Consider the following 14967-nt stretch of genomic DNA (forward strand, 5'->3'; position numbering starts at 1 on the left):
TGTGTGTGTGTGTGTGTGTGTGTGTGTGTGTGTGTCTGTCTGTCTGTCTGTCTGTCTGTCTGTCTGTCTCTCTGTCTGCGTGTATGATGTATACACATTGGCAGTGCTTGGACCTAGAGACATGGCTTAGCAGTTATGAACACTGGCTGCTTTTCCAGGAACAATTCCAGAGCCCACAATGGTGGCCCACAGCAGGCCTAGCTCCAGTCCTCTTCCGGCCTCTGTGGGCACCAGGCATGTATATACACAGAAGCATATACACCAGGCATGCATATACACCGAAGCATATACACCAGGCATGCATATACACAGAAGCATATACACCAGGCATGCATATACATAGAAGCATATAAACCAGGCATGTATATGGTACACAGAAGCACATGACACCAAAACAGCCATCCGCAGAAAATACACTCTTAAAAAAAAATAAATCAAGAAACGTCACTACAAAGATTTCAAGTTATAAGCCGGGTAGTGGTGCTGCACGCCTTTAATCCCAGCACTTGGGAGGCAGAGGCAGGAGGATTTCTGAGTTCGAGGCCAGCCTGGTCTACAAAGTGAGTTTCAGGACAGCCAGGGCTACACAGAGAAACCCTGTCTTGAAAAAAACAAACAAACAACAAAACAAAACAAAACAAAACAAAAAAGATTTCAAATTATAACAATTTAAAGAAAATTGTATTTGGAAACCAGTTAGGGCTAGAGGGAAATAGTAATAAAGAGTTGGATGTGATAGTGCGGACCTCAGTACTCAGGAGGCTGAGGTAAGAAGACGGTAAATTCAAGGTCTAGGCCACACAGACAAATGCAGTCTCTCTAAATCACAAAGGCTTGAGAGCATGGTGACACATATCAGAGGGTCAGGAGTTCAGTTGTACTCAGCTACAGTGAGGATTTGAGGCTAGCCTGGACTACATGAAACCCTGCCTCAAACAAACAAACAAGCAAGCAAGCAAAAATGAGCAGGGAGATGTGCTTGTCACACAGCACAAGGGCCTCAGCGCCCACCTTGCAGCACTCAGTGAGAAAGCTGAGCGAGGCAGGTGTGGTGGCACTCGCCTTCAGTGCTAGCATTTGGATGACAGGTGTGAGTCTGCAGCGAGCCTGGCCTGTATAGCAACCTCTAGGCCAAACAAAGCCACATGGTAAGGTCCTGTCTCAAACCAGTGACAACAGAGGAACGGGGGCAGAGCGGCACGCAGCCATAACCCTAGCATTCTGGAGACAGTGGCCAGAGGATCCTGGGCTTGTGGGCCAGTGCAGATGAACGAGCAAGCTCTAAGTTTAGCGAGAGGACTCAAAAACTGAGGTGAGAGGACTGGGTAGAGGCAGTTCCTACAAAGGAACATGCTGCCAATCCCGTCTGAGTTCAAATCCCTAAGGCCGTATGGTGGAAGGAGAGAACCAACTCCCAAAAATAGTCCTCTGACCTCCACACACACTCGGTGGCATGTATACACATGGGGGGTTTCATGCACATGTGTGCACACACAAATAAGAATGATTCAAAAAGATCTAACCTCCAGGTAAGCACACATACGCACATATGTGCACTAAACACATGAGGCACACTCATAAATGAATGAATGAATGAATGAATGAATGAATAAATTTTAAAAAAATAGCAAGGAAGGGCGCTGAAGGGGAAAGGAAGGAGGGCTTGCTCGCTGGCTCTACGCCTGCAGTGGGTAGTGTAAGGTTAAGGGAGTATTTATCTCATTGCCAAGGAACCAGAAACTGTTTGTCCCCTTGCTTCTGCCTCCTCTTTAACTTTAATAGGATTTTTATTATTTTTAATGTGTGTGCGTGTATGCATGTGCATACAGATGCCCATGGCCAGATCCATGCCAGAGGCCTTGGATCTCCCTGGAGCTGGAGTTACAAAAGCTCTAAACTGCCAGGCACAGGTACTGGGATCCAAACTCGGGTCCTCTGTAGGAGCAATGCATGCCTAACAGCAGAGTCACCCCCTAGCCTCCCGCCTCTTATTTTTGTTTATGTTTGATGGATAAACCTAGTCCAGCTTGGTGCACTTCCCGGTATCCTTCCATTCAGCCTACAGCAGGCTCTTCACAGGCTTTCTCTCCACACCCAGAAGCAGGAGTGCCCATAGAGCAAGAGAAACACCAGACCTGGAAGAGTCCCCAGGCGTCCATGTCACAACCCTCTCAACCGCCCAGCAGTACCTTATGATGAAGAGAGGGTCTTCCCGGATTTTGCTGGCCATGTCAAGAAGGGAATTGGCGCCCGATGGGGCAAAGATTGAGCCTGGGAGGAGTCCTGTCTCAGAAGAGCAGCCAGCTTCCCTCTCCTCCATCTTCTCAAAAACATACTTGTCAATGGGGCGCCCCAGCAGGTACTCGTCACGGTTCACCATGCCACCTGGACCTTGGTACATCCAATCCAACTTTTCTTCTTTTTTCCTGGTTTAAAAAGGAAATAAAGGAGAGGGAGAGGGAGAGGGAGGGAAGAAACGCATATTTATTCAAAGGGAAAGGGAGGTAGGGTCCTGCTAAACTCCACCCAGGACCTGAGCTGATCAACACTGGGCCCCTCTGCAAATCCCTACCACAGGCCAAACAGCATTTCTGACTTGGCAGACAAGAAGCAAAGAGGCTTACGAATGAAGGATACTTTTCATAGTCCATGAGGAAAATTCAGAACCATGCATCTTTACCTAGTCGCCTAGTCTCCTCTGCCAAGCTTACATATCACACCTCATGCCAAAGCACCCGAGGGACCGCAGTGGCCCCATGTGGAGCTGTGCTCGCTGCCTATCTTGGCCCTTGGTGCAGTGGCCCCAGTGGGGTGACATGTTTGAGAAGGGGAAAGAAGCAGAGACACCTGTTTAGTAAATGAGCTGGCACTTGAAAACCAAAAGAAAGTAAGGTAGTAAACAATGCTTTAACACAAAAGGAGGACACAGCATGATGTCACAGCATCATGCTTAACATTGCTTCTTTCCTTGTGGGAAGAAAATGTGGTTTTAAATGGAACCTTTATGTGACAGGAAGCTGAACTGTTTTTTAAGTATAATTTTATGTTATGACTGTTTTGCTTGCATATATGCCTGTGTACTATATGTGTGCCTGACACCTCAGAAGCCAAAAGGCGGCACTGGATTCCCTGGGCATTTTTAATAAAAATAATTTAAAGTAAGCCGGGCAGTGGTGGCACACGCCTTTAATCCCAGCAGAGGCAGNNGGATTTCTGAGTTCGAGGCCAGCCTGGTCTACGAAGTGAGTTCCAGGACAGCCAGGGCTATACAGAGAAAACCTGTCTGGAAAAAAACCAAAATAATAATAATAATAATAATAATAATAATTTAAAGCAATACAAACATGACCATTCGTAACTGTTTTGGCAATTAGAAGGATCTGTCTGGAAAAGCATTAGTCTGTAATTAAGAATTGGTTGTGGCTGCTGGATCACACTGCAAATAGTGAGCCCAGATTATTCACACTGCTAGAGTCAAGGCTGGCCTCTGGCAGGCTGTGGAAGACTATGAGGGAGGGTGGTCTTTACAATTGGTGCCACAGACTGTGGTTTCCAGGTAATCACAGGCTTTCCTAAGTCTCCAGCACAAGTAAATCACAGATCGGGAGGGAGTCTGCCCACGTGAGACCAGAGCTCCCAGGGAGGAGCTGTTCCAGGCCGGCTGAGGATGGCCAACTTCTTATCTACACAAATAGGGTTACAGCCCTATGCCACTACACCCAGTCCACACTGCACGAGGGAGCAAGCCCAGGGCTTTGGGCATCCTAGGGAAGTGAGCACTTGCACGAATAAGCTCCTGGGTTTTAATTTGCTTCAATTTTTTTATTTACCATTAGTGTGTGTGTATAACGGGAGAGGCATATATATCACAGTGGGTATGAGAATCCCTGAGAGGACAACTTTCAGGATTCGGTCTTTCCTTCCAGGGTCATCTGGCAAGTAGCCAAAGTTGGATCTGAACTCCTAACCCTTCTGCCTCTTCCTCCCAAGTACAGAGATTATAGGTGTGTACGCAAGTGGATTTGTTTGTGACAAGATCTTTTTTTTTAATGTGTATGTGTGAGAGACTACTGTGTATGTGTGCACCACATGGATCCCTGGTAGCTGTGGAGGCCAGATCTAGAGCAGGCAGTTGTGAGCTGTTTACCGTGGGTCTGGGAATGAACGCTGGTCCTCTGCAAGAGCACTCACTACATGTTCTTAAACTCTGAGCCATGTCTCCAGACTAACTAACCACCTAACTAGCTAAGAGGTGGTTCTCTTAATAAGTCAGAAGAGGGCATGGGAACTCTGACCTGGAGTAATAGGTGACTGTGAGCAACCATGTTAGTGCTGGGCACTGAACCTAGGTCCTCTACAAGATCAACAAGTGCTCTTAACCACAGAGGCTTCTCTGCGCCCCTGTTATTGCTGCGCTTGCTCTGTTTCTGAGGAGTTCACTGTAGCCCAGGCTAGCCTCAAACGCGAGATGCTCTTGCCTGGGCCCCCCCACCATTTGTTTCTATTGGTTGGTTGGTTGGTGGTTTTGAGACAAGGGCTCCCTAGAACCTGCTTTATAGACTATGTCACCTTCCAACCCACACACATCCTCCTGCCTCTGCCTCCCAAGTGCTAGAATTAAAGGCATGTGCCAGCACACCAGGTTCTCGCAAGTCTTGCTATGCTGTCCAGGCTAGCTCTGGATTCCTGTGCTTACAGAGTTCTGTGCTCTGCCTCCTGAGTTCTGACATTTGTCACAGCACCTATCTGAGGGAGAGGATTTTTTTTTTTTTTTTTTTTTTTTTTTTTTTTTAGACAGGGTTTCTCTTTGTAGTCCTGGTTGTCCTAGAACTCACTTTGTAGACCAGGGTGGCCTCAAACTCAGAAATCCGCCTGCCTCTGCCTCCCAAGTGCTGGGATTATAGGCGTGCACCACCATCGCCCTGCGAGGGAGAGGATTTTAAAATCACATGTTTCATTAAAGAAAAACAACAGGGGCTGGAGAGATGGCTCAGCAGTTAAGAGCGCTGACTGCTCTTCCAGAGGTCCCGAGTTCAAATCCCAGCAACCACATAGTGGCTCACAACCATCTGTAATGAGATCTGACACCTTCTTCTGGTGTGAGTCTGAAGACAGCTACAGTGTACTCATATAAATAAAAATAAATAAATCTTTTCTTTTTTCTTTTTTTTTGGTTTTTTGAGATAGGGTTTCTCTGTAGCTCTGGCTGTCCTGAAGCTCACTCTGTAGACCAGGCTGGCCTCGAACTCAGAAATCCACCTGCCTCAGCCTCCCGAATGCTGGGATTAAAGGTACCACCACTGCCCAGCTAAATAAATCTTTAAAAAAAAAGAAAAAAAAAGAAAAAGAACAAACCTACATAAAGAGCATGTCTGAGATGGCGGCCACACTGCACCTGTGAGCCTGCTGTTCATAGGGACAGTGAATAAGTTACAGTCTATTACCTGTAAGCAGGTTCTCATCACATCTCCTATGCCAAAGAGATGAGTAAGGGCAGAAAGAAGGAAAGGGTCGCTCAGCGGCTACTGCGTGAGCCCCAGGTCAACACATCGTGGGTGTGACCAAGTGTCTGAGAGACACTCAGAGACCCAAGGTAGCTTACTGGTCTGCAGTTGCATGCACAGAGGCAATGAATTTGGGGGGGGTGGGGGGTGGGGGGGAGACAAACTGAAGACCAATTAGCATGACAAGGAATGCTGGGAACAGACTACTAAAGACTGTCAGCTTGCAAAAGGAAGGGAAAGAAGTTCACCACTAATGGAACTGGGCGGGGAGGGAGGGGACTGGCAGGAGAGCCAGTGGCCTGCAGGGAAAGAGAAAAACACTGCTGGGGAAAGGAGATGAGAGAGGATGGCCCACACTGTCATGCAGCCAGCCCTCCCGAGTGTTCTACCTAGCTTTAACACCTCTGAGTGGTAGAGTACTTGCCCACCATGTATGATGCTCTGGGCTTAATAAACAATAGAGAGTGGGTGGAGGAGGCCAGGTTACCTCTGATTTCTAGAGCTGGGTTCCAGAGACCTTGGCTTCCAGGTTCGCCATTAGCCAAACTGGGGGATTCTGGAAAGCCTGCTTCTGTACCTGCACCTCTATAGCACAGCCACCAACCACTGCCTCTCACTGGTTCCCTGAGGCTTTAATGAGAAACTATTTTTTAAAAAAAAGCATGTAAAAACAGAGTAATGATCCTGTACACTTTTGGTTTTGCTAATATGAAGGGTATAGAGTAGGTTCTCCATTAAAACTGCACATTTAAGCTGGGCATGGTGGCGCACACCTTTAATCCCAGCACTCGGGAGGCAGAGGCAGGCAGATTTCTGAGTTCGAGGCCAGCCTGGTCTACAAAGTGAGTTCCAGGACAGCCAGGGCTATACAGAGAAACCCTGTCTCAAAAAAACAAAAACTAAAACAAAAACAAAAGTTTAAAACCAAGGTAGATGAACTGTAAATCTGGAGGAGAATGGAGAAGGAAAGGGTCAGAGGTCATAGTGTTTGGGATAAGCTGGCATGGAAGTGAGCTTCGTGGTTAGACACATCCACTAGGTGAGGAGGGGATCAGGCAGCCCAAAAAGCTAAAGAAAGCACACTTAGGCCTCGTTAGCATCCTAAAGAAAAGACAGAAGAGAGGGGGAAGAATGATATTCAGGACTCAGAACGGCAGGCTGGCCCTGTTGAACCCTTGGCAGTTGGTGGGGACCCTACCTTTTGTAGATGATTTACATGTCCAGTTGGGGTCTGAATGCTTTGTATAATGTGCTTTGACCTTATCTAAGTGAACACTATTGATTTAATGATTCATTCCACTCTTGTGGTTCAGGTCATCTTTTTTTTTTTTTTTTTTAAGAGATTTATTTATTTTTTATTTATATGAGTACACTACAGTCTATCTTCAGACGCACACCAGAAGAGGGCATCAGATCCAATTTCAGATGGTTGTGAGCCACCATGTGGTTGCTGGGAATTGAACTCAAGACCTCTGGCAGAGCAGTCAGTGCTCTTAACCGCTGAGCCATCTCTCCAGCCCCAGGTTATCTTTTAATATTTATTCATGTATGAGTGCTTTATATATGTATGAGTGCTTTCTCTGCATGTACACCTGCATGGCATAAGATGGCATCAGACCCCATTACAGATGGTTGTGAGCCACCATGTGGTGGCTGGGAATTGAACTCATGACCCCTGGATGAACAGCCAGTGCTCTTTAACTGCTGAGCCATCTCTCCAGCCCAGATTCAGGTGATCCTTTCTGTGTTTGTAGTGCATTGTTCTTGGAGCAAAGAAGACCTCTCATATGCATAATGTTGTAAATCTCCAATCCCTTCTGGAACTAGGGATCAAACCCAAGGCCTCAAGCATGCTAGGCAAGCATTCTACCACAGAGCAGTAGCCTGTTGTCTGAGTATTTGCTGACAGTATTACATGGTTGCAGTTCCTGCACAGTGATATTTGATTCTTGCATTAAATAAATGAAGATGGGCAGTCCTATCTCATGGAGTTCCTGTGGGGTAGGAAGGACTTCATGAGACAAGGAGGATCTGTAGTGGGGTTTCTCTGTCCTTTTCTGTACTCCCCACCCCCAGGCTGAGGACTGAACTCAGGACCATGTTCTTGCTAGACAAGCACTGTTGTCACTGAGCTAAATCCCCAATTGCGTGTGTGTTCTATGTCACTCGTGTGGAAGTCATAGGACAGCTTGCTAGAGTTGTACTTCTCCTTCCTCTATGTGGTATCCAGAGACTGAACGTAGGATGGCAGGCTTGGTGGCAAACACTTATCCACAGGACCATCTTTCTGGCCCGGTTTGTTTGTTCCTTTGAGATAGTTTACATAGCCCATGCAGGCCTCAAATGTAGTGCAAAACCCCTTGACTTCCTGCTTCTCCTACCTCTGCCAGCATGTGCCCTCTGTATATTTTAACATCGCCCTGGGTGAAGCGAATGTACTTTTTTTTTTTTTTTTTTTGGTTTTTCGAGACAGGGTTTCTCTGTATAGCCCTGGCTGTCCTGGAACTCACTCTGTAGACCAGGCTGGCCTCGAACTCAGAAATCCGCCTGCCTCTGCCTCCCAAGTGCTGGGATTAAAGGCCTTATTTTCTTTTTGTTATGATGAAACGCCCTGACAAAAACAACTTAAGGGAGAGAGGGTTTATTCCGGCTCACAGTTCAAGGAACAGCCCATCATGGTGGAACCATGGAGGCAGGAGCTAAGCAGCAGTCACACAGCAGCCCAGTCATGTGCTCAGCTTGCTGTGTCTTTAACAGCTTGAGATCCCCAGCACAGGCCGCACTCCTGCCACAGTCAAGATGGGTCTTCCCACTGACAAACACAATCAGATAATCCCTCACAGATGTGACCCAGAGGCCCATCTGTAGGTGATGCTGGGTTCTGTCAAGTTTCACCATTAACAGTTACCATCACCATTCCCTAAATACATGAATTTCATTTAAAAGTTCTATAAACCTCATTCACTGTAAAACATCAGAACCTCCCCAATCCATTTCTTGAAAGAATGTGGTTTTCTCCCTACGTATAAGCCGTGATAATAAGTCCATGTACTGAAACTGAGCCTCACACACAACTATGGATGTAACAAATCCCTCTGCCAGGAAATCAAGGAAAAGCCCATATAGCCCTAGAGAACGTTACCACACCTCACTCACCCTGAATGGTTGCACATGAAACATGAACAAGGGGAAGAACAGAAATGGCACTAATACAATCTGTCTGCAGTTTCCATACCATCCTGATTTAGGAATGCACTACAGAATGTATTTCATGCCAAGTGGTGGCCCACACCTTTAATGCCAGTACTTGGGAGGCAGAGGCAGGCAGATTTCTGAGTTCAAGGTCAGCCTGGTCTACAGAGAGAGTTCCAGGACAGCCACCGCTACACAGAGAAACCCTGTCTCAAACAAACAAACAAACAAACAAAAATTGTATTTCATGGAGGCTGGAGAGATGGCTCAGTGGTTAAGAGCACCGACTGCTCTTCTGAAGGTCCTGAGTTCAAATCCCAGCAACCACATGGTGGCTCACAACCACCCGTAATGAGATCCGATGTCCTCTTCTGGGGTGTCTGAAGACAGCTACAGTGCACTTACATATATTAAATAAATAAAAAATAAATAAAAATAAAAATTGTATTTCATGTAGGGTAATTATCTACTGCGAGTGCCCTATAGCTTCCAAGAAACTGCCAAAGGCAAAATTCAGCAAGACAGGATAGCTACAACAGGATTTTACACACATTCACATACATTCACACACATTTACCCACTGCCTCCAAGATGAGTCTCCGATGCTTTCAGAGGCCTCAGGCAGCATAAAGACGATGATTCTTTGTCATGGTCACGGTTATTTGACGACCATCTCGTGGGAGCACAGCCTACGCTAGGTTGGTTATGCATTATCAGATTTGGTCCTCAAGGACCCTTACAGACTTGGGTACTGTGACTTCCTGAGTTCTACTGAGATGTCAGGGCTCCTAAACCTTTCTCAGGATGCAACTCAGGACACACAAAGCGAATCTTAGAACCAAGTTGGTCAGGCTGCATAACCCACCTGCTGAACCACTTAACTATTACGCAGCCCCTGGGTCAGGCACCCAACCTCAGCACTGCTGTCCCCTACACACCACAACAGCCAGCTCCTCGCTTACTTGACAGCCCCGACATCCTCAGCGTAGCGCTGCATCTCCTCCCGTGCTCTCTCCTCTCGAAGCTCTCGCTGCAACTCCTCAATCTTTTTCCTCTCCGCTTCATGCTTCTGCTCTGCCTTCCACACTTTCTCCACATTGCGAAGGGTCTGCGGGTGCCAGCTCTTCTTCAGGTTCTGTGGAATGACCGGAGAGAGCAAAGAATTCAGTGAGTGGTAAGTGGGGGGCGACGAGTCTAACTAACCCTGTGTTCCAATTTCACCTCTGCTGCTGTAGAGGAGAAGGGTTCATTTCATCTTATAACCCTATCATTGTCAGGAAGTCGAGGAAAGAACTTCAGCTAGCCACACTACATCCACGGTCAAAAGCACAGACATACAAACGCACACATGCTCAGATGCTCATGCCCATTCAGGCTGTTCAGCCTGATTTCTTCACTTTTATACAGTTCAGGATCCTGGTCTAGAGGATGGCACTACCCATAGTGGGCAGGGTCTTCTCCACTGACTACTTAAGATACTTAAGACAATCCCCGATAGACAGCACCACAAGCCAACCCAATGGAGACAATCTCTCGTTAAGATTCTTTTTTTCAGATGATTCTAGATTATGTTACGTAGGTTAACCCTAACCACCACAGCCAGCCTCACTGACCCTCCCCATAGCCAGCAATGCAGTCATGGAAAGGCAAGAGATCGAGGTGGAGAGGGCAGCCCAAGAGTGCTGCCTGGCAGGCATGAGGTTGTGGGCAATGTCTGTCTTTAACAGTTTGAGGATGGAACAGGTCTTTTCTGACGTTCCATCAGACAGTTTCAACCTTAGACTCCACTAGCGATGCCTAAAATGGGAGTTGATAAAAGCAAGGCAGGGGGAAGTGCAAAGTGAAAGCTCCCTTACTTTGAAAGGCGACAGAATTCACTGGGACAGGCGTTCACTCTTCTGCAAACATCTCTCTTTGTATTGAGTCCCCTTACTGTGCTGTGCCCAAACCTGCCTGCTTACCGCAAACCTAGCCCTCGTTCCTTCCCAGGAATCTGCCCTGGTTTCTTCTCCTTCACCCTCAATGAGTGTTTCTTCTCTCTCCTCACTTTCTTTGCATCAAGCTACAATCCTAGACATTTCCCCGAGGAGGCAGCTTCTAAGGATGGCTGGAATATAGCTGGCGACGTGAGGAGCACCGTAAGCCAAAATGGCCCTCACAGCCACAGCGTGGCTGGAGGTGGAGGGCAAGCTGATGGAGAAGGGGGTGTCAGAGAAAGCCAGCTGAGAAGGGAGCACATCAAATCCTCTACAGGCATGCGAAGGGACTGCACGCCACCCTGTTGGTGGCAGGAAGCAAGAACTGGCACAGTGCAGGCAAGAGGCACCACTGGCTATCACACTGCAGGCAAGAGGCACCACTGGCTATCATGTGAAGAATGGATTGGAAAGGTTTAAATTAATTATTTATTACCAATCTCCCGGCAACCAGAGAGGTACAAAATGAGAGACAGCCAAGAAGACTAAATACACAAGGTGCCTTGCAGATGCAAAGCACACAGTCAACAAAAACAGATGTGTGTGTGAGATGTGTGTGCATCTAGGCATACATGCAACCAGGGAGGGCCCTGCTACTTACCTCAGACTGCCTTCAAACTTGAGATCTCACTGACTCCGCCTCCCAGGCACTGGAGCCAAAGGCACGGACCATCTGCTTGCCTTCCTACTGCCTCTCCCCCTGTATCAGCTTTTCTTCTCCTTCCTTTCTTCCTACATTCCTCCCACTGACCAGGTCTGCCTTCACCACCTCCACCACCACAGACACACGCGCCCTTACTTTGTCCTACATAGATTTTCTTTTCCACCCCAAGGCACCAATGGCAACCAGGATTTGGAGAAATTTGCAGATGTCACCATTGCGTGAGACTGTTAAAGGCATCCTGTGGCTAGAAGCTGCTGAATATACAAGTTACAGGACACCACCACACATGCAACAGAGTCATCCAGATTATAGCTCTCCTGGCAAGGATGGCTAGTCTTGGTTGTCAGCTTCAGGTGAGGAACTGCCTCCATCAGATTGTGGGAATGTCTGTGAGTGGTGTGTTCTTGACTATAAACTGAGAGAGGAAGGCCCAGCCCACTGTGGGTGGTGCCATCCCTAGGTAGGTGCTCTACCTGTATAAAAAAGGGTAGCTGAGTAAGGCAAGAGAAGCAAGCCAGTAAACAGCATCCCTCCATGGTTTCTACTTCGCTTCCTGCCTCTGGGTTACAACTTGAGCTGCCTTAATGATGGGCTATAACCTATAAGATGTAAGAAGCCTTCTCCTCCGACAGTTGCTTTTGATCTTGGTTTTATTACATAAGTAAACTAATGCAGTGTCCATAATAAACAGTTACATGAAGCACATACTAAACTAGACTAACTTTGATGGAGTCCTGGAACTTGATCAAATTAAGGACACCCGGCAAACTCAGCTTAATGGACAGATACCTAAACTGACATATTATTGATTCAATTACCTTCACTTTGAGAAGATCATTATTAGTGTCCTAATCTAGCTCTCTGCTTCTTGGATATTTCTGCCTTATTTAAGGCATTCGTTCCCCACAAACGAACTACAGGACTTAAGAGCAGTTGCCACTTAACCTAAAAAAAAAAGTGTTACGGATACAGGAGAAAGCTGCATCGTCACTACACGGCAAAGCAAAACACCAATGTAAGGAAGGAAACAAAGTTGGAAAAGATTTGAAATGGACGCCTCTAAACGGCACAGCTCAGGATGGGAAATGACTGGAGTCCACCCTTTCACAGTCCAGAATACAACTGTGAACTCCTAGCTAAAAAAGGGGGGCGGGGGGAGGCTATGTCGGAAGATAACACACACAAAATAAAGTCTACGTGCCCAAGATCTACCTCCTTCCATCCCATGAGTCCAACTGTTCCCCTCCCTGACCTTAGACTTCCCAGCCTGGGCCCCCCCGAATCAGCAAATCCTGACACCAGCAGACATTACTCGCCGCACATCTTCCCGAGACTCATCCCAGTCCCTCTGTGGTCTTCACCATCCGCTACCTCTCCATGTGCATCACCCCCTTGTGCTGAAATCAAGACTCCATTACCAGGGTTACCGACTGCTACCCCCGACTTCCACCCCACCCCGGCGCCCGCGGGTCTCCGGCCTCAGTCGTCGCTGCCCAGGCCTCTAGCACTTACCAGGTCTCCGCCTCCCATGGTGGTGGAGACGGTTCCTCAGTCTGTGGACCTGAAAGGTTCAGCGAAGGTCGAGAGGAAACCTAACGAATCAGTTCAGAGGCGGCCTCTCGGGATCTAATCCCTACAGGATCCAGCGGCCCTTTTCCCCCGCCCGCTCTAGCTCGCACTTCCGGGGTGGCGTCATAGAAGCGCGTCAGCGTCCCGGCTCGATGACGTTTGTAAGCGCTCTAAGTCTACGTGAACCTAGAGTCGCAAGTCCCTTCGACCCTCCGTCAGGGTTTTGGTGGCCTCGTTTTGGTTGCCTCACGTAAGCCCCTGGCCCCAACTGTTGAAAAGCCATAGGCGGGTTCTGTTGCCTTGGCAACGCGTCAGGGCTCTGCGGTAGAAGCGTGACTATAAGACGTCACCATCTGCCAACTTAGGCCGCCTCCCCAGCACACCTCTACACCAGGGTTTCCAAACCAGCTTTCAAAACGGGTCTTTCGGCCAGCTCCTTCATTCCCGGCATGTTTTATAGAAATAGATACTATCGGCTGGGCGTGGCGACGCACGCCTTTAATCCCAGCACTCGGGAGGCAGAAGCAGGCAGATTTCTGAGTTCGAGGCCAGCCTGGTCTACAGAGTGAGTTCCAGGACAGCCAGGGCTACACAGAGAAACCCTGTCTCAAAAAACCAAAAAAAGAAAAAAAAAAAAAGAAATAGATACTATTAAACAAAATCCCAAAAGCCAGATGTCATGGCACGCCCCCAATCATCTCCACAGCTTGGTAGATGGAAACTGGAAGATCAGCAGTTCAAGGCCAGCTCTGGCACAAAGTTTGAGCTATTCTGGTCTGGAAATTCCTATTTTTATTTTATTATTTATTTATTTTTGTTTCCTAGACAGTGTCTCTCTGTAAAACCCTGGCTATCGGGGGACAATGTAGATCAGGCTGGCCTTTTTTTTTTTTTTTNTTTTTCGAGACGGTTTCTCTGTGTAGCCCTGGCTGTCCTGGAACTCACGCTGTAGACCAGGCTGGCCTCGAACTCAGAAATTCACCTGCCTCTGCCTCCTGAGTGCTAGGACTAAAGGCAGGCTGGCCTTGAACTCAGATCTATACCACTTGCTTCTGTCACCAGAGTGCTGGAATTAAGACTTGCTAAACTATGCCCAGCTTGTGTTTTTATTTTTATTTTTTAAGATTTATTTATGGGCGGGGCAGTGGTGGTGCATGCCTTTGATCCCAGCACTTGGGAGGCAGAGGCAGGCAGATTTCTAAGTTCGGGGGAAGCCTAGTCTACAGGGTGAGTTCCAGGACAGCCAGGGCTACACAGAGAAACACAGAGAAGAAGGAGGAGGAGGAGGAGGAGAAGAAGAAAGAAGAAGAAAGAAGGAGAAGAAGAAGAAGAAGAAGAAGAAGAAGAAGAAGAAGAAGAAGAAGAAGAAGAAGAAGAAGAGAAGAAATTTATAATAATAAATAAGTACACTGTTGCTGTCTTCAAACACTCCAGAAGGTGTCAGATCTCATTATGGAGGATGAGTTGTAAGCTACCATGTGGTTCCTGGGATTTGAACTCAGGACCTTTGGACAAGCAATCGGTGCTCTTACCCGCTGAGCCATCTCACCAGCCCTTGTGTTTTTTTTTTTTCTTTTTTTTGGTTTTTCGAGACAGGGTTAGCCCTTGTGTTTTTATTTTTCAGTTGTTAGAATTAAAGAACTGAGGCTGGTGAGATGGCTCAGTGGGTAAGAGCACCAACTGCTTGTCCAAAGGTCCTGAGTTCAAATCCCAGCAACCACATGGTGGCTCATAACCATCTGTAGCAAGATCTGACGCCCTCTCCTGGAGTGTCTGAAGACAGCTGCAGTATACTTACCTATAATAAATAAATAAAGCTTTAAAAAATAAAAAAGAATTAAAGAACTGGAAGGATGGCTCAGCCATTAAGAACACTGGCTGCTTTCAGAAGACTCTGGTTTGGTTTCTAGTGCCTAGGTAGGGGTTCATCGCCATCCGTGGTTTCAGTTCTAGTGGATCACACACCCTCTCTGTCCTCTCTAGCCACACAAATGATGTACAACCATACACTGCAAAGCCCCCCATACACATAAAATTGTTTTTTTGTTTTTTTTTTTTTTTT

At 47.3% G+C, this 14967-nt stretch overlaps 1 protein-coding gene across 1 annotated transcript in view; it reads right to left on the reverse strand.

Annotated features, from left to right (window-relative positions):
* Cwc25 (CWC25 spliceosome associated protein homolog) overlaps positions 1-12988 on the reverse strand; it is a 20378-nt gene extending 7390 nt beyond the window's left edge. The window contains exons 1-3 of the mRNA XM_021213426.2: positions 12849-12988; positions 9659-9831; positions 2190-2426 (exon numbers count right to left, since the gene is read on the reverse strand). Of these exons, the coding sequence (XP_021069085.1) occupies positions 2190-2426; positions 9659-9831; positions 12849-12866 (428 nt within the window). The 5' untranslated portion in view covers positions 12867-12988. The remainder of the gene's footprint in view (positions 1-2189; positions 2427-9658; positions 9832-12848) is intronic.
* Positions 12989-14967: the final 1979 nt, after the last annotated feature.

The sequence above is a fragment of the Mus pahari genome, chromosome 14, assembly GCF_900095145.1.
Source record: "Mus pahari chromosome 14, PAHARI_EIJ_v1.1, whole genome shotgun sequence".
Lineage (NCBI taxonomy): Eukaryota > Metazoa > Chordata > Mammalia > Rodentia > Muridae > Mus > Mus pahari.